The sequence below is a fragment of the Mchenga conophoros genome, linkage group LG16 (genome assembly GCF_057382185.1).
Source record: "Mchenga conophoros isolate Kocher_MC1m ecotype Shallow Benthic linkage group LG16, M_conophoros_male_GT1.1, whole genome shotgun sequence".
NCBI lineage: Eukaryota > Metazoa > Chordata > Actinopteri > Cichliformes > Cichlidae > Mchenga > Mchenga conophoros.
The window spans coordinates 19,989,139-20,009,508 of NC_140541.1; the positions used below are offsets into that span (position 1 = coordinate 19,989,139).

At 37.4% G+C, this 20,370-nt stretch overlaps 1 protein-coding gene across 2 annotated transcripts; it reads right to left on the reverse strand.

Annotated features, from left to right (window-relative positions):
- Window positions 1–12,860: 12,860 nt before the first annotated feature.
- Window positions 12,861–17,964, reverse strand: LOC146556643 (uncharacterized). 2 transcript variants are annotated; one of them, XM_085249303.1, is made up of 6 exons: window positions 17,868–17,964; window positions 16,078–16,407; window positions 15,932–15,979; window positions 15,721–15,843; window positions 15,595–15,626; window positions 12,861–15,090 (listed from the first exon to the last, which is right to left on the reverse strand). In XM_085249303.1, the coding sequence occupies exons 1-6, from the start codon at window positions 17,947–17,949 to the stop codon at window positions 14,614–14,616; spliced, it is 1,092 nt and encodes a 363-aa protein (XP_085105429.1). In that variant the 5' UTR covers window positions 17,950–17,964; the 3' UTR covers window positions 12,861–14,613. The 2 variants fall into 2 exon arrangements, with proteins under 2 accessions (XP_085105429.1, XP_085105428.1); XM_085249302.1 differs by having other exon boundaries at window positions 16,066–16,407.
- Window positions 17,965–20,370: the final 2,406 nt, after the last annotated feature.

Sequence of the window (20,370 nt, forward strand, 5' to 3'; positions counted from 1 at the left end):
TATGTGAAATCTAAGCAGTCTAGGTGCATGTTTGTATGTGTAAAGTATGTGATACGCGCGTTGTGCTGTAGTGAAGTGGTACAGTGGGGTGATGGAGTGGTTTAGGATTATAAATCTGCACATACTGCTGAAAAAAAATTAAACAAATACTTATTGTATCCTCCCCCCTCTCGGGAAGGCCGTGATATTCCTCTCAAGAATACTTTTTTTTTTTTTTTAAATTGAAAATCCCCGTCTCACTTGTCATTTTTCCAGATCAGTTTCCAAGTTTAAACATAATGTAAAAGCTTCTTGTGTTTCTTCACTTCACTAATATTCATTATGTATTAGAAAATGTTATGCTCGGACGTCACAGATGTTACTCTCAATCATCACTTTGGAGGAAGATGACACACACTCTGCGTTTCTGCACACATTGTGGGAGGTTTTTTTTAAAAGCTGCCTTGATGCAGAAGCGTCCACAAACTCGCTTTGTGACCTCAGAGGCACCTTCTAATCTGGCCTGTTGCAAGCGCTGCCTTCGCACTGCCTCCGTGTGGGCTGTCATTTTGCAGGGGCTTCGTGAATCAGGGCTTTGTCTAACCGAGGGAAAATACAATTACCAATGTGTGTGTGTGTGTGAGAGAGAGAGAGATACACGGAGAGAGAGAAAGAGCATGCACAGAGCGCCTGTGTGGGCTGTGACAGCCAGACACCGATGGTGAGAAGAGAAAAATTCCATTCACAGACAGAAAGTAGTTTCCTGACTCATCTCACATATTGATTAAGAGTCGCATAGAACATGTAGGCTATATTTCAACTTCTCTGGGTCCTCCCCCAAGTTATTCCACTGAGAATAATGGAAGAAAAATGGGGCACATTTTTCAATAGAGATTTTTTAGTGAACGGTGGATTAGAGCATCAGGATTTACAACAGAAGGAACATAATAATCCATAAATTTGGGAGTTTTTCTCGTGTGACATGTGTGTGTGTTGAGCAAGATCATGAGTGATCAGTAATTTAAGGTTTCACAGTTATCACTTTGCAACAGCAGTGAATTCGCTTTAAAGGGTGGGGAAGCAGTTTCCTGTTTCCAGTCCTTCAACTGAAAAGTGGTGACCTTAGAGAAACTTGCTCTACAAATTGGGATTTTCTTCTTGATTTGTTGGTCAGAACCTGTTTTTCCATGTAAAATGTGACAGCAATGACAGTGTCGTTACACACTTTGATTAGTGTTCCAAAATGTAGGTTTTTGTTTTGAAGAAGTCTCTGCACATGTCACCAATTTTAGCAGACTTGTTTATTAGCACGTTAATAGCCTAAGTTTTAATTATAGAAGAAAACAGCTTCATATATCACACTTCTAACCAGGCTTAAGAAAATAAAAATATGAAGGCAAGGCCTCTGTGAAAGAAAAAAAGAAACTATTTTATTGCAGGCTTTTTTTTTTTTAAATATTTCTGTAAAAATTGATATATAGTTTTTTGGGTTTATTTAAGAATTTTCCTTTTTTAGTAAAATGCTTCAACCTCACACACCCTCATAAAATGATCCCAAGTGGCAAAACCCCTCTTATGTGGAATTACTCCCGGTTAATGTCTTAAGAAAAGCCAAACCTGTGACAAGAGGAGATGAGTCACAATAGATGAGTCTACTATTACATATAATTGACATTCTTTAAATCTTAAGTTGGTTTCCTCTAATTTTTGAACTCTTTGAGGCTCTAAATAGCTAACTTTTATTTCACAATTTATAAGGCAAATGCCCAAACTGCTGTATTACGTAAACAATGTAATATTGAGGTGGAGCAACTCTTACCACGAGGTGTCATTGTCAGAAATCTTTCTATCTTTGACTTCCTGCACACTTAAACTAAACCGCACTGATGCGGTTGGCAGACAAAGTGCCCCGTTTCTGACGGTGGCAGTGACAAAAAGAATGAGCCCTGTGTGTGGGACAGATGTGAGATGACCTGGTAAAGGTGCTTGCTCATATCTCTCTTCACACTCACACCATGTCTGTCTGGTAGTTCTGTTTCACAACAAGTAATGAATGGACAGGTAAGTAAGTCAAATGATAAGCTCAAGTAAGAGGAATGCAAAAACGTGCAATAAAATCACTGCATTGATTAATGTTGCAAACAACATAATGGTTCCAAAGTCACAGATGAGCCAGTGATTACAGTGAAAAGCTGATTTCTCTTTTTCACATGATTGCTAGCCTTGACAAATCAACCCAATGACTGAACAACACATTTTCACTGAGTCTGTGCAGAACAAATCTATTTACGCACTGGATTTTCTGCGAAATCATTGTTTTTAGTTTGTTTTCCGTATTGCTCACTGCAAATGAAGAATATAAAGAAAGTAATATTAAAACATAATAAAAAGCAACATTGGAACGAATCTGAGCGTGAGAGTTGCTGCTTCTGGTCTACTCAGAATAACTTCAGATGTCCGAAAGCACACCTACACAACCACAAGCTTCCTCTGTTCACCTCTTCTGCAGCATGGTTGATCGCTTATCATCTGCTCAACAGCACAACACAGCCACACGCCAGTGCACTTTTTTTCATTTAACTTGTGCGTTTTAAATTAAAAACATTTAGGAAATGTTATTTTGACAGCATATGCTGGGTTTTTAACTTGGTTAATGAACCTGCTGTTTTCCAGGAGGTTTACTGCAGTCTTGATGGTTGATGAAGTCATTCACAGCAGTCTTGATTTTTTTTTTTTGTTTGTTTCTTTCTTTTTCAGTTTGGAGCAGAAGGCTGGTTACCACAGGGCAGGAAAGCTTGTGGCTTTGGTGATTATGCAGTTCCTTCCAATTCTTTTTTCTATACTAAACGATATTTGTTACCCAACTAAAAATAAAGCCAGTATGGAAGTGCAAAATGCTTCCCTTTCTTTAATGGCTGCTACAGGCTCCTGTGTTAAAATACCCAGATTTACAGCATAAATACAACCAGACACAACAAATGGGATTTTGTTCTCTGGCTTCTTCTACCTCTGAGACAAAAGCACGTTCCGGGGTTTTTCTTTTCCACTTAATTATTTTAAAATATTTAATTTAATTTTTTGTGTGTGTCTTTGTGATCTTGGGAAGATACTCTTTGTTTTTGCTAGTAAAACTTGGCAACTCATTTATGATCAGAGTGAATTACAGATTGCCATTGCCAAGCTGGTATCCAGTGCCAATGTTGGCTGAGAGCTCTCTCCTCCAAATATGGTTGCATCAGGTGACAATAGAGGCAATTTTTGCTTTGGAGTTCTTTGATATTTAAGAATCCTTGTTTTGTGCCTGAAATAACCCACAATGCACACCCACATTTTCTGTTTTACTAATCTGTTCACAGTTGTTTGAGTCGAAGATTTTAGACCAGATGGCATCTAGTGATTCTCAATAGTGCCTGGGTGGTTTTCAATGACTTGCCTCTCCAGACCATAATCACATCCTCACATTAGGCATTTTCTAACAGTAGATTCCTTTACTATGTGCTGTGCCCTGATATTTTACAATCTTTCATAACAGATGTACGGTTTTTTAGTAGCCTTTACATCTCATTGTAAGTTTTCCAGGTACAACAACATGTATAATACTGAGAAAAATGCCATTTTTAAACGTATTGTTTTCATTGGGGCGATCGTGGCTCAAGAGTTGGGAGTTATCAATAAGTTTGATGTGTCACATGGCCCTCTTCCTATTGAAAAAACAAAAGTTGTATCCAAGATGACTTCTAAATGGCCACCATGGTCACCACCCATCTTGAGGAGTTTGCCCCCTCGCATATACTAATGTGCCACAAACAGGACTTTAATATCACCAACCATTCCCATTTTATTACAGTGTATCCATATAAATGGCCCACCCTGTATTTTAGAAAAGGGAATTAATCATGTTTTTGTGATATACCACTGGCCAACAGGCCAAACAGATTGCAGTTTTGGCTGTGGCTGAAGCTTCAAGGGGATTCTGTTCAGCTTTCATGAAACTCAGTCGAGGATAGCATTTCCCTGCCCACAATATATATGTTGGGGATGGGGCACTGCTGACTTCAAGTGAGGGTATAGACAGGCAGACTTCCTGTCTGCCTTTCTATGCAGGCAGACTTCCTGCCTGTATAGAAAGGTAGGTCTATCACTTCATGACTGAACTGCTGGGGCTTCTAAGCATTTTCACTTTGCATTAATACTGTGGAATATCTGATTGTGGAGAATAGGAGGGAAGAAATTTCACAGACTTCGCTTATAGTGAGCTCTTTAGAGCGCCCCATTCTTTCATAAATGTTTATTTAAAGGCTACATTGTTGGTACTTGATTTTGTAGACCTATAATGGAACTAAAAACACCTGAATTCAAAAATTAAAAGGTGTGGCCCAATACTTTTGTCTATCTCAAACTCTTCTTCAAAGGTGAGGGAAGGTGGAGCAGGAGAGCGGCTGATGGATTAGTGGCGGCATCTGCATCTGTTTGGTAGAGCAGGTGGATATTGGTCAGTCTGTGTTCCTACTCTGAATTATGGCTAATCTGTGGGTGACATTTTCACACAATTGTTTGCAATTGTTTACAGAACTTAAATGTGTTTTTCACTGCTTAAAGTTTCATGTGGCACCATTAAAAAAATTAAACTTGTATCTGTTCTGAAAATTGGGTTAAATAATGTCTTTGTTTTGCTTTGTTTGCTTGTTTGTGAATGCCTCCAATTTCAGACCCACACATACAATGACTCAGAGAAATCTGAGATGCAAGGGAAAGAAGTCCATGATGTTAAGGACTTCAACCTCCAGCAGTTATAAAACATGGAGTTTACGCTGGCAAATAATGGTATTTGTTTGTATCATAAGCTGGCGTTCTCTAATTCTTCCATTCTCATTTGCTTGTAGTTTCTGGTACCTTTAAATAGCTAATCATTGCTACCCTTACTTGAAAAGTGGCACCAACAGTAAGGTCATCACCCAAACTGCAACACTAAGTATATAAACATGTGGTTGAGGTGGAGCACCACTTGCCACATGATCTCATTGAAACCTTAAATCTGTCCATCTTTAATTTCCTGCACATTTAAGTTAAACCCCACTGCTGTGGTCAACAGACAAGGCGTTGTATTTCTGACACTAGTGGTGACAAAAAAACAGAGGCCTGTTTGTAGGACAGAAAAAGGTATGAGATGAAATCATGGGCTTTTACAAATATTTGTTCATATCTTCAAGCATCTCTGGTGTTGTTACTGTATTTTGCAACATGCCATGAGTGGACATGATCATTTTTTATCTGTTTAATCTCCTTAATATAGGAACAATAACGAGCTCATTTAAGAGAAAAATAAAAATCTGTCACGTTTGGCATCCTGTAACAAATCAGAAGACTGCATTAGAAATATCAGTAAGTCTGTACAGAACAAATCTATTCCATTAATGAATTTTATGGCATTGTCAAAGTTTTGGCCATCAGAGTTGAATATGTTTTTTTTTTTTTTTTAAATTCCAACTCAATTACATGGATTTGAATGGGGGAACAAAGTCATATCAGAAAATAAAAAGAAATTCAAAATAAAATAAAAGCATTGTCTGGATTAAACCTGAGCATGAGAGAATAAAGTTGCTGCTGCTTTTGGTCTGTTCATGATAGCTTAATAGGACACACAGTGCATCTACACAACCACAAGCTTCCTCCATTCACCTCGTTTGCAGTCTTTCTCATCACATTATGCCACTTCATACAGTCATGTGAAAGATAAAGTTTTCACACACACCCATCAATTCATCAGACTGTGGAATCATATCTAGTAGCAATAATTTTTCAGTCCTTTGAGTTTTGAAGCTTTTGTTTTTGCACAGCTGTCTTGAGATTCAGCATTTATCAAATCTGGGTTGAAGTCTGTACTTCGACTAGGTTGTGGAAACACCCTGATTCTTTTCTCTTTCAGCCATTCTGTCATACATTTGCTATTGTACCTGTGCTTGGGATCATTGTAGTGTTGCATGCCCCAGTTTTGGCCAAGTTTTAGCTATTGGACAGATGGCCTCACATTTTACCTCGAGAATACTTTGGTATACTGAGGAATTTGTGGTCGACTCAATGATTGTAAGGTCCCCAGCTGCATCACAAACCAAAAAGCATCCCCCTTCCACCACCTTGACTGAAAGTTGGTTTGAGCTGTTTGTGCTGATACACTTTGTTTGGTTTTTGCGAACATTTCAACTTTGATCTCATCTGTCTAAAATATATTATTGCAGAAGTTTTGTTGTTGTTTTTTTTCAGATGCAACTTTGCAAACCTAAACTATGGTAGAACACTTTGTTTGTTGGTTTTTTTCTCCTGGAGTCTTTGTCCTGGTAACTCTTCCAAACAAGCCATAATGTCTAATGTTTTTTTAATTGTTCTGTCACAAACTTTAACAGGCCTATATAACCTAATCTAGCCTCTGAGCATTGCACTGTCAGACCTTGGAGTGAATATATGGTGTTTTGTTGCTCTAGATTGTTGCTCTAGATTGAAATTGCAATAACACTAAGTGCAATACTCTCTCTGGCATCATTGTATTATACTCATATTGTATGCATTTGTACTCTATTTTATTCTATTTTATTCAATTGTATATAGTATTTTATTTTATTCTATTCTATTGTGTACTGTATCTTATTGTTATCTTATTCCAGTGTTTTTCTTTAATTTTTCTATGCAACTTTGCACTGTCCACTGCTGTAACAAAACAAATTTCCCACGCGTGGGACTAATAAAGGTTATCTTATCTTAGATCAGCCAACTTGGTGAAGATCTACTTAGATTTACTTAGTTTTTCACAGAATTATATAGTCAAACTTTTTTCTTTACATGACTGTACTGATTTACACTTTTACACAATTTCATCCACAAGTAGCCATTTCAAATGAAAAAAAGTGAGGGAATGCTGATGACAGCATATTCTGGATTTTTAACTTGATTGTGCCATGGTGTGCTGTTCTACTAAACCTTGTTTAGTAGTATGTCTGTGGTTGATGATACCATATACTGCACATTGTTGATATTTAAGTGCTGGATTTGAAGCTGAAATCTGATGCTCATGGGGCTGACAAGTTGGTGATTCTGGTCTTTCAGCAGTGAAAGAAGACTCTGGGTTTTTAACTTGGTTACTCATGTTGTGATATTTTCCACCCTGTTTGGTAGCGTGTCTATGTTTGATGATAACATATAGTGCACATTGTTGATATTTAAGTGCTGGATTTGAAGCTGAAATCTGGTTTGAACAGGGCTGGGCTGCTGGGGAGGTCAGTGCTCCTGTAGAAAAAGTCAATAATTAAATTACCCATTTTTAGATGGTAAATTCAATAAATTTAGTTTCAACTATCCCCCCAAAAATAAATAATGCTCTTACGTTTCCAGTCATAAAAACTCTGGAAGATGAGGGCAGTCAGTATGAGAATCAGAAGCACTATGCCAAAATAAATGTAGAAGTATGGCCTCCAGTTCTTATCCTCATTGTGATCAGGGCTCGGTGTTGTTCCTACAAAAGCAGAATCACCAGATCAGTCGTGCTAAACTGCATCCACGAAAATGTTGGCAGTGATTTTCTGACAAATAAAGCTTCTCACCTGCATTTTTATCATTATTATCGGGGGTTTCAATCCCCTGGTACATGTCTTCAGGGAATGATACATAGTAGACAGAATTAACACTTCATATTTTATTATTTTATATTTTAATGCTGATGAAGAATAAAATATACCTGAAAGCATACCTGATACTGAGATGATGATGGAATGGCTGATTACGCTGCCATTATATCCTAGTAAACCACATCTGTACATGCCATCGTCATGAATGGAAATCTCCTTGAAATTTAAATATGAGATCAGCTTATCCTTATCAGGATTCTGTGTTATCTTCACATTTTTTGTTTCATGAATCCGTTCACAGTTGACTGAGTCAAAGCGTTTACACCAGGTGACCTCCAGCGTTTCTCCACAGTGTATAACCGGACAGCTGACTGTCAGACTTTGTCGTGGAGGAGTCTTCCAAGTGCTGTTTCTTCGGACCATAATCGCAACATCACACGATGCATGTAAACCTAAAAATAAGTAAAGAAGAGAGATTTAGAGGTGATAATAGTTTAAAACTGTTTTTCTTTGTTTTTTAAATTGTTTTGAACATTATCTTATTTATATCTGATTGTTGTATAATTAAATTATTGAGTTGATTAAAACAGTCACTGTATGTAGGAACTATTGCATTTTTTGACATTACTCATAGTTCTTAGCTTGACTATGGTGCTTGTTTTACAAGCTTAAGCATCAAAGTGTTATTCCTGTCTTACACTACTGTTGTAACTACTAATAGCAAAACATATATTATGGGCATCAAATTGAAAATAAGCTAATACCATTTATAAATTATATTATTAATTTCAAGCATTTTACATGTTTTCTTTGTTCTACTGCGAATAAAATATGATTTTATAATATATGCAGATTTCTTGCATTGTGTTTTCATTTACATTTTACTAAGCATCCCAACTTTTTTGGAATTACACAAATTGTCATTTTCATACTAAAATTGTCAACTTTTGTATGTTGAAGATTAAATCTTAATTTATGTGGTTAAAATATCATTTTGTGATTTAATATCAGTATCACACATCAAATTTGTATCAATTCTACATGCTATGTTTAAGTTCAGGATTCAGCAACACACATGAAAAAACAATAGAATAAAAGAAAAAATAAAGATCAAAACAAGATAGGAACCAAAATGGAATGGGAAAGCACTCATTCTATGGCAGTGCTCATTTTGTGCACTCCTTGGAAGGAATACAAAGATTAAACTTAAGAATCAAATTACTTAAGAGCTTTCGCTTTTTAAAATATATTGCAATACTTTTACTATCATGACACGGTGTCATGTTTCAGTGTACCCAATTATTATATCTATGTCTCTTATGTTCTACATTCCAGTCTTGTGCTCTCAGTCTTTACTTTTCAGTCTCAGCAAACAAATATCTCATTTGTTTAAGTTGTTCTTCCATCCATCCTTCCATTTTTACAATTAGTTTATATTAAATAACTTATCATTAATAGAAGAGCTTTCAGAAAAAGCATTAATAAAGGTTTACCTTTACCGTGTCCATCTACAGAGACAAACACAAAGCAGCAAAAAATCATCAGAGAGTTAAATCTGTCCATCAGGCTCATCATACTCACGACCTTAAATTTTCAAATCATCTGTTGAAGGTACTGCAGAGGCTTCTTGTACTTGTGAAAAACTCACCACTTCCTTACTCCCTGCATGTGTGCTGCACACACATGTGCATTTCATGTTGTTACATGTTTTTTAGTTTCAGTATTAAGGAAGAATGAAGTTACTCCATTTCCTCCTCGGTTTGTTTGTTGTTTATATTTGATTTTTATATTCCTTCTTAGCATCAAGGGCCTTTTGCAGCTAGTTCCACGTCCTTTTTATTTCCATTAGCAGTCTGGTTAGGGTTTAAAGAGTTTAGTTCCTTGTGTTATTTTCCTTAGCCTTTACCTGTGTGCCTCTGTGTTAGGTTATATAGTGTTAGGGTCTTATCTCTGTTTTTGTGATTTCTTGTTTTACTTTGTTTTACTGTCATGTCTCTCTTGTGTCATGCCTCTGCTTTTATTTCCTGTCTGTCTTCATCTTCATTTTGTTCAGCTGGGTTTATTTTCCTTTCGGTTTTCACTTTACACATTAGTAAAGACAACTTAACATTATTAATAAGGTATTGGAAAATTTACCTTTAAACCATGAATGAACCAGTAGACTTGCTCCAGAGTGAGAGTCCCTGTCCTTCGTGGAGTCCATGCTGGGATGCTAGATAGTGCCCTATTCAGAGACTCCATTCTTCCTGCTGGGCAACATGTGAACAATGACAGTGAACTCTGAAAGGCTTATGTAACGGACACCTAGTTCAAATATAGGGGTGTTCATGAGCGCACTAGGCGCCAGGACTCCTTAAGTGCCAAGTCTAGGATTGATTTTCTAATAAGGCCATCAGACCTATGGCTCTATGTCTTGGACACTCGGGTGAACAGAGATGTTGAACCGTTAATAGATCACCACATGTAGTGAGGTTGGGCTGGAATGTCTGGTGGAGGGCCCTGTCTGGGATATCTTCACTGTGGACACTGAGTCCACGTGGAGCATATTCCACTTTCCTGTCTGTCTTTACTGCTCCACTATCTAATAAAGGTAAAATGCCATAAATCTGTCTTTAAAAACAAATAAATAAAAGAGCAGCATCAGGGAAGAAGTAGGACAATTCATCCACTACTGTAGCTAAGGTCACAGGGTTAAAAAAGTTCCACCCTTGGGAGGTGGATGAAAATTCCCCATGTCTTTATTGTTGTAGGGCTGTCTTCATTAAACTGGGATAGTGTTTTCCCTCTTTAACAAGGGAGCTCTCTGGGAAGGTTAGTGTCATCAGTCCACCCTTTAGTCAAACCTCAGATTGAAGAGGAACAGTGTAGCTTTCATTCTAGTTGTGGTTCAGGTGGATCAACTCTTTATTGCCTCAAGAATAATAAAGATTGTGTGAGTTTTTGTCCAATCTCACACAACCTTCTCTTTTAGAACAGCTTAAATTATGCTCTCCAATGGCCAGGCCACTTGGGCATGGGAATTGCTCCAAGTCTGGATACTTCTGGGTTTTCTTGGTTGACCTGCAATATCATGTGGAAGTGAACAGTAATTTTGAATTGGCAAACTGGGGTGAAAGTCCTCAGTAAGTTTTTGAAAAGGGGACTCTCTGGGAAGCTTTGTCCCAGATATAGTTTTTGTCCTGTCCTACAAATCAGCATGTTCTGTAGTCACAAAGGAGTCATTCATTGCTTTCCTTGATGTGTCCTTTGGAGGTTTGCCTCAGGAATATGGTGTATTAGGCCAAAGGTTACAGGCCATTTAGTCCCAGTAAAACTATAGAAAGAGATTGGTTCACATTGTAAGTGGACTGGACTCCACCAGTACTGAGCTTCTGTTCAGAACTTTTATGGATGGGTGGGTGGTGTAAGGTCAAAATCAGTTGATTTGTGGGCCTTACCATCTCATTTCTGATTTTTTTTACATAATGTAGTGTAAGTTTAAGGTGATCAGAGTGATAATCTCCAGGTTGTACTGGCCAAGTGTGAAACAACTGTGGACAACAATTAGCACCAAGTCTATGACCATGATTCTCAGTCGCAAAAGTTAAAAGTACCCATTTCAGGTTGGGGATGAGCTGCTGCCCTTTGCTCATGCTTGAGGGACATACTAAGCAAGAAACTGACACATGGAGCTGTGCAGCATCTGCAGAGAATGTCTGAAAGACTGAAATTAGACAAGCGGGTGTTGGAAATGTGCTTGATCCAAAGGTTGTCTGATTTCTCCCTTAGAGATATGGTGAGGAACATGAAATGGGCTCACAGCAGAGTCACTCTTTCAAACTGAAAGGAGCCAAGTGTCAGGTTAAGGCTGTGTGCAGGCAGAAGTGGAAGTAGAAGGACCCAAAGTGCAGACACTCAGAGGTGGAAAATAACTCAAAACTCAGCTTTTATTGCTGGATGGCAAAACGTAACAAAAATCCAAATAAACTTACATGACCAGGCAGACAGAACACACAGCCTAAATGAGAGTAGATCAGAACACAGACACAAAGAAACACAGGGCTTAAATACACAGAGGGAGCAATCAGGGAATGGGTAACAGGAGGGAAACACAGCTGGGGCAAATCAGGCCTAACGAGACAAGGGGAAGCAAAACCAGACACATTAACATCAGACATGGACTTTCAAAGTAAAACATGAAACGTTACACAGACTCACAGGCAGGCACTATAACAAAGGGAACAGAGACGTGGGACCAGGGCAGACACAGACACTGACTGGATGTGAGGGATACAGCAGACAGGGGAGACAGCAACATGGAACACAGACAGAAAACCAGAACACTAAAACTTTAACCAAACCCCACCCAGAGAACCTAAACTAAGAATGATCCTAAAACCCATAAAGCAAAGCTAGAATATAATGAAATAACAAAATCAAAGAACCAAAAACACAAAACACTGGGTCAACGACCCAGGGACCCTAGCACCAGGTTGTTTCAGGTCTATTCAAGAGGCCCAAGAAACAGACATAATACACTTCTTCTTACCTCTGAAAACCTCCATAGACACTGTTATGGCCCGTCTAGGCGCTGCCAGACCACAACATAAAGGGTGATCCATCCCCGTCCAACCCCAAGCAGCACGTCACTTAATATTTTGTGACAGTGATTTATTTACAATAAGTACAGTTAAACGAAGGAAGGGAGCATATCATAACTTCAGGGTGAACCCAAGGCCAAAACAACAAACAAAAAGTAACCTATCTCAGGAATAAACACAACTTACCTACTCAAAAGAACTAAACCAAACGGCAATCACTTTCCTCCCTGCCTAACAAAAACAGGAGAAAACTGATCAAACAAAAAGGCGGTCCACCCCTACATGCTCTTACATTAACATAATATAGTGACACAGTGAACGGTCTGCCGGTTGGGTTGGGCCGAGGATGAATGAATTGGCAGTCCCAGGCGGTCTCTTCTTATCCGCTGTCTCGCAGTCCTCAGCCAACTGGTGTGAGCCATCCACCAATCCCGGAGGAGCACCTGGACACTCAAATTCACACATGATTACGATCACAGTCGTAACAGACACAGATAGGCAGCATATAGCTATCTAAAAGACATGTATATCCCATTATATTGATGCTCAAAGTTATGGGAAAAAAGCATATTGTAAATAAAGAAAGAATCTTGGCTGGAGTAGGTGAAAATTAGATTTGATTGGCCGTTTTTATAAGAGCTTAAATGTGTTTTTCTGTGTTTAAGATTTCATGTGGCTATTGTATTTCAGAAGTAATGAAGGTTAAAAAAAAACTTGAAATATTAAATAATAAACATATTAAAAGCACTCATTATTCCATGGTATGAGCCTGGGCACACTGCTCACCAGCTTATAAATCACAGCAAACCTTTCCACAAGCATAATGTAGTAAATGAGTGTTATTTTCTGTCAATTTCTGTTTTTGAGACTTGACAAGAAAATTATGATCATGCATTACTGCTTTATTGACCTGTTAGCTGATATCACACACTGCACATACAGTAAAAGATGGCCACAGCTCGAAATTATTAAAAGCGAAGGCAGTTCACAAGTACCTTAAATCTGAATTCTTTCTAAGAACGAGGGGCAACTTCTGTGATTTCAAAAAGAAAAAATGTTTGGTCGTATAGATATGAAAAAACTTTCCCTGGTCCCCCCACCATATATGCCTCAGTAAAAACATATGGGCAGAATCAATGGTTTGAACTTATACTGAATGCAACATTAAAAAAAAATCATACCTATAGAGTCTGTAGTCTATTGTCTATGTTTTTATTTTAAAAAACAAAACAAAAAATCAAACATGTATATATACAAATACATATATACTAATGTAGATAAACTGAGTGTAAGTATTAGAGAGCCAGGATTAAATACCCATTTATACTGACATTTTAAATTATACTAAACAGTTAAATTGCAGCTTTACCATAATTGTTTTAATATTTTTGATAAACGCCTCTTTTTTCCAGGAAAATGCTCTAACTTCAGACTCACTTATAAAATGATTCCGAGAAATTTTAAGGGTGAAAATCCCCCTTAAACAGAATTGCACACAGTGTATGTCCACAAAAAGGCCATAACATTTTACAAGGGGAGATTTCTTTAAGGTTTCCAACCTCAAATGGTTAACAAACATAGAGTCTACTATGACAACTACTGTGTTGTCTTTATTTAATATTTCCTCTAATCCCCCCATTCTCTGTTGCTTGTAGTTTCTGGTACCTTTTAAAAGCTAACCAATACTACTCTTTCTTGTTTTTCTTTTAGTTTAAGTATAGAATATGTGGAAAAACAGGACCAATAATAAGGCCATTGCCCAAAGTGCAATATTAACAATGCGTACATGTGGTTGAAGCTGAGCGTCCCCTGTTCACAAAATGTCATTGTCAGAAATGTTTCCATCTTTAACTTCCTGCACATTTGAGCTAAACCACACTTCTGTGGTCAATAGGCAAGGTGTTGTCTCTGACAGTAGTGGTGACAAAAACAACAAGCGCTGTATGAGGCACAGGTATGAGAAACTGTTCATATCTCTTAAATCTCTCTAGTGCTGATTAACATGTCTTTTTTTAATGACTGCCATCTTTCTATAACAAATCAGTCAGAAAACTGCATTTAAGTGTTATTTGTCTGTCAAGAAGAAATCTGTTTATGACCTTTTTATGAAAGTACGACAGTTACTGCAGTCAATACAAGGACTGGAATCAGATGACATCAGAAGCACAATACAAAGTACAATAAATTATTAGTTGAAAAAGAAGTGCTGCTGCTGGGAACAAACCTGAGGGCTAGAGAATGAAGTCACTGCTGCTTCCGGTTTAGTCACGATAACTCTAGAAGACATGCAGTTCACTTAGAGAACCACAAGCTTCCTCCATTCATCTGTTCTGCAGTATGGCTGTACAGCTGTACGTTTCATCACATGACTCCACCACATTTTGCAAAACATTTTTCAGTTTTTTCATCTGCAAGTGTCCATTTAAAATCAACAACACTCAGGAAAATTTGATGACAGCATACTCTGGGTTTTTAACTTGGTTAGTCTCGGTGTGCCGTTTTCCAGCAGGTTTGCCGTGGTTGATGACAGCATACGTTGCATAGTCTTCATTTCTGACTGCTGGATTTGAAGCTGAAATCTGGTACTCATGCGGCTCGTGAGCTGGTGATCCTGGTCTTTCAGCAGTGAAAGAAGACTCTGGGTTTTTAACTTGGTTAGTCATGGTGTGATATTTTCCACCCTGTTTGGTAGCGTGTCTATGTTTGATGATACCATATACTTCACAGTCTTGATATTTAAGTGCTGGATTTGAAGCTGAAATCTGGTTCGAACCGGGCTGGGAAGCTGGTGATACTGATCTTTCTGGAGTGTATGATGAATAGATGTCATTTAAAACAGACAAGTTGGTCAGTGGGACAGGAGTGGAAGGAGGGCTCCATTTAGGGAGGTCTGGTATCATAAGAGTCGGCATTTCCTATGGCACAAAACACCAAAATGAGAATATATTAAACATATATTAGAATATATTAGTAAAAAAAAATTCTCGACACTCCCATGACAATAAATCTTAAGCAAGGTGGAAGATAATTAGCTTAGAAAACAAGTAAAATCAGCCTGCCAGGTTGTCAGAGGCTCACAAAATGTTATATACTGTATTACTTGTTTATTTTATGGCCTATAAAAACATTCAAACTGAAACAAAAAGAAAGAAATTGTTCATCAGTGAGTGAAACTACGGGTTCTCCTATTTTCAAGCCTGTTGTTAGACCAAAAGTACCCTGAAAAAAAAGTCAAAAATTATACTACTTCAAGGTGCCATTAGACGCTGGCTCCAAAAGTGAGTAAGTAAAATTTTACTTATATAGCACCTTTCAAGACAAGGATAACAAAGTGCTTCACAACAAAATAACAGTGCATAAATAATACTTTTTGTCCCCCCAAATATCCCAAAAATATATTTTGATATGACCAACATTACCTCTCCCTTTACGTAGTTTAAGGTCAGCACTCCTGTAGAAAAGCCAATAAATAAATTACCCATTTTTAGATGGTAAATTCAATGAAATCAGTTTCAACCATCCAAAATAAAAATTAGTGCTCTTACGTTTCCAGTCACAAGAACTCAAGAAGATGAGGGCAGTCAGTATGAGAATAAGAAGCACTATGCCAAAACAAATGTAGAAGTATGGTCTCCAGTTTTCATTGTGATCAGGGCTCAGTGTTGTTCCTACAAAAGCAGAATCACCAGATCAGTCGTGCTAAACTGCATCCACGAAAATGTTGGCAGTGATTTTCTGACAAATAAAGCTTCTCACCTGCATTTTTACCATTATTATTGGGGGTTTCAACTCCCTGGTACATGTCTTCAGGGAATGATACATAGTAGACAGAATTAACACTTCATATTTTATTATTTTATATTTTAATGCCGAAGAAGAATAAAATATACCTGAAAGCATACCTGATACTGAGATGATGATGGAATGGCTGATTACGCTGACATTATATCCTAGTAAACCACATCTGTACATGCCATCGTCATGAATGGAAATCTCCTTGAAATTTAAATATGAGATCAGCTTATCCTTATCAGGATTCTGTGTTATCTTCACATTTTTTGTTTCATGAATCCGTTCACAGTTGACTGAGTCAAAGAGTTTACACCAGGTGACCTGCAGCGTTTCTCCACAGTGTATAACCGGACAGCTGACTGTCAGACTTTGTCGTGGAGGAGTCTTCCAAGTGCTGTTTCTTCGGACCATAATCGCAACATCACACGAAGCATGTAGACCTGCAATATTTTTTTTTTTTAATTAATGCGTAATTCTTACCAGAAAAGAATTAACGCCTGTTTACGTAAAGCATATTTTCTTCTTTTGTGATCACAACAATGAAATACATTTTTTATCTTAATACTATATAAATTGTCCCATCCCACACATGTCGTCCATCTTAATTATTTATCTATCTGTCATTTTATTAGTCTAATTATGTCCCAGAGCTCTCTGGAGTGCTAACATTTCAAAGACAGAGATAATATAGACATAATGGTAATTAGATGCTGTGTATTTAAAAACAACATGTTTCATATTCACATGTATATTTATACATAAGACAATTTATTTTATACAGTTTGTATTTCATTCTATCAGTATTGTTTCCTCAGTAACTGGAGGACTTACTGGCCATTTACTTGCGCAAGATAAGATTAAGATTCATGTTTGTAAAGATTTGTTTTAAGTTTTATCTTATCTGCTACAGATGTAATGTTTACATGATTTAATTAATGTTTAATTAATGTTTTTACAATAAACTTTATGATAATATGCATTGTATAAAGGAACTGTATTGTATTGTGTGGCTTTTGTGTGGCATGGTTGAGATTTAGTGCCGTGAGGCTGCATGCCACAGAGGGAAATGTAGTTGCAGATTTTACCTTTACTCTGGTTTACACTGAGAGAATGCACCTCCTGATCTGAAGCAAAAGCCCTTTAGTCTTACTCACACATAATTCAGTGCTCAGTCAAATAATAGACACCTCAGAAACCTAATATTAATGATGAGAGGTGTAACAAATCTACAGATAGACAAGAAGCCAATAATACTTCGAGGTAGTGCCCATATGCCCTGGTAATAAAAGGTAATAAAAATATTCACATATTTTCTACGATTTTCCCTCATCATCTATAATATTGACATGTAATTTCCATCATAGTGGCTGTAACACATAAATATGCCCAAATTTGTCATGCCATGTTCAAATAATTCATATCAGCACATTTTTCCAAGAACAACATCTGATTATTTGGTTAATTAGGTGTGCCTTTATGATTTGACGTTACATAAAATATCATCTCTCTATTTTTTTTAAACTCCATAGCGTGCCCCAGAAGTACGTCACTATTATAAAATGTATGTATTGTTAAATGGCTGTACATACTCTTTTTATTTAGTCCAGCAACAACGCCATGTATACAACAATAACAATAAAGTGTGCTACATTGTTTGTTTTTGGTACAACTTTAAAGAAAGTTGAATTAAGCATTTTAATCTCTGTCGTGTTTTTTTCACACTCATTATGTTAAATATTAAATAAATAGTTTTAAACTTCTATCTTTGTTCCTCAGTAATGATTACTCTATATCTCTCTAGTCTATGTTCTAGCAGTGTGCTCTAAAGTGTTCCTACCCTCAAACAACCATGGCACATCTATAACAGCTAGTCCATCAATAAAATAATATCTATGTTTACCTTTGCCGCTTCCATGGACAGAGACAAACACACAGCAGCAAAATATTATCAGATAATTCAGTTTATCCTTTAGGCTCAACATGCTCACAGCCTGAAAGTTTTCAAATAGTTGACTGTAGGTACGTCAGGGGCTTTTTTTCACATGTGACAGGCTCACCACTTCCTGACATCCCACACGCATGCCACGACCATTCGGCACATTTTGTGTAATTCAGTATGCTGTTACTTAACAAAGTTTCCAGCAATGTTAAGGAGGAGTGGACTTTATGTAATCAAAGAAGTACTTTTCCAGTATCTCGCTGGTAGTTCGGTACTTCGACTCAAGTAGTTCCATTAACTTTTTGGCTTGGTGAGGTCGGCTGCCGTGCTGGATGCTCTCCTAAGTTCCTAAATTTGTAAAATTTTTGTAGTAAATTGTAAATATTGTAAAACTTTTCTTCTGTCATTTAATGGTCGGGCATTGTACAGCTACAAGCATTTCACCCCCATGTCATACTGTGTATGGTTGTGTGTGTGTGACAAATAAAATTTGAATTTGAATTTGAATTTGAATTTGAATTTGTTTGGTTTATGACTGGAGATTTATCAGTGGGGCTTTAGGGGACTAGGAAATGTTTTGTCATTGCTTCTCAACTATAATTAAACCCCTATTTTTAAAACCCCCATCGTGATCCTTAGTGCTGGAAGCATTATCCACAGTTGTTTAGTTATTTTACAGAAGTTGTTTCATTCACCTTTATATGGACCCTGAGTTTCTAAAGGTGGCTATTGGACCTGCTTGAAATTGTACACTTAACTAAAGCTAGCTTTCCAGTGCAGAGTAGAGACTGTTAGGGCCCTGTGCAGAAATTCAACGGGGCCCCTCTAACCAGCGTTCTTCACCATTATCTCATAATTAATCTGGAACCAGTCAAACAACTGCTTGTCTGACTGGTATACTTGTATTAGGCGTCTCTCCTCCACAGTTAAGATTATATTAACTGTGAATTATATTTAATGTGAGAATAGCTCCTTTTTATATTCATGAAGTAGCTTTCATTGTTGTCCATAGCTTTGTTTAAACAGGAGTTAGAGGAGGAAGGCTGGGCCCCCTTAGGGAGGTCAGGTGTCTTCTACTATTATGGTAAGCTTTAAGCATTGATTAAGAGTTTCAACGTTTTTCAGCCCACAGGGCACTCCACTTGCCTGCGGCCTGTTACGCCTCGTGGCAAGCAGCACTTCTGTGTAATTCTTTTTTTGTTTGCTAATTAATTTCTTGTTTGGTAGTTTTGTCATTTGTCAGTTTGGAAAATAAGTTATGTTAAAATTTGTTTTCCTTTATGGGTATGTAAAAACAAACCAAAAGATCTAAAAAGTAGTATTAAATTTGTAAGAACATTCCACAATACAGTCCTAGAGCATTGCATTTTTTTTTTAAATGAAGATGCAGCAGGGTTTTTTTAAGCAAAACTTAAACATGCTGTTATTTTGTTTTATTTTGTTTTATTAACTGAGGGTCAAAGTGTTAACATGCACAAATTCACTATCTAAAAAAGAACACTTTAGCTTTGCCCCAGAAAATGAGGAATTTCTGATAGTTTTCTTCAGACTTAAACAGGAAAATTGGATCAATTATTACACAAAAAAATAATCTTTTCTTCACACTCGGGTTACCAGTATACTTATATGAACAACTTATAATACCGATCATGCTTCAGCCTTCATTATGCTGCAACCTGTGTACATACATGTGCGTTAGAAATCTGAAGTATACAGCAAGAATGACTTTTGTTTTTACTCTTTTTTGCTCTGTCTGTGCAGCCAGCAGGTGGTGTAAGTTCACATTCACCTTTCTATGTAGTTTGTAGACAATGCTTTTCAGGGTCATGTGAATCAGAGCATACTTTTCCAACAGCATCATCTGGTGGAAAATTGTGTGTTACTTCATGTGGATATGCCATTATGTGTGTCTCTGTACAAAATTAATATAATCATTTATTTCTCTTTTAGCTTTTGGTAGTTATCTATAGATAAACATTTTGGACCACAGTGACATGAGAGTATCACACAGCTTCCAGATATGTCAGTTGCACACCCATGATTAGTGATGTGACGTTCTGTATCGAGGCTTCGAGTAATGGAGGGGGCGTTTCCGCGATGCGCGTAACGAGGCGTGCTTCATTTATGGGAGGAGCTGAAAATGATGACGTCCGAAGCCTCGCTGACCGGCTGTACCACGTGACTGGTTCAGGAAGTGGTTTGAACTTCGCCGCGAGCTATGACAGCGATATAAACCCCTCAGACTTTATTCAAAATGTGGGTGTTTGATGGAGAGTTGCGGTTAGTGAGAGTTTGGAGACCGTTTGGAGGTTTATGAGAGTGAGGAGAGAAAGTCAGGAGAGAATGGAGCCAGCTAAGAAGAGGAGGATGTCCTCCCCTGTGTGGGAACATTTTGATCTTATTCCAGTTCATTTGCACTATAATGTGTAATGAATGTGTTATGTTGTTTGTGACTGTATTGTTT

Bases quoted from the DNA above. Each gene is read 5' to 3' on its own strand.
- LOC146556643 (XM_085249302.1), bottom strand. From the start codon at position 17,949: ATGTTGAGCCTAAAGGATAAACTGAATTATCTGATAATATTTTGCTGC. The intron at 15,980-16,065 runs GTATATTTTATT...CATTCCCTGAAG, and splicing joins AGTATCAGGTATGCTTTCAG to ACATGTACCAGGGAGTTGAA. The intron at 15,091-15,594 runs GTAATGTTGGTC...TTTGTGCCATAG, and splicing joins TAAACTACGTAAAGGGAGAG to GAAATGCCGACTCTTATGAT.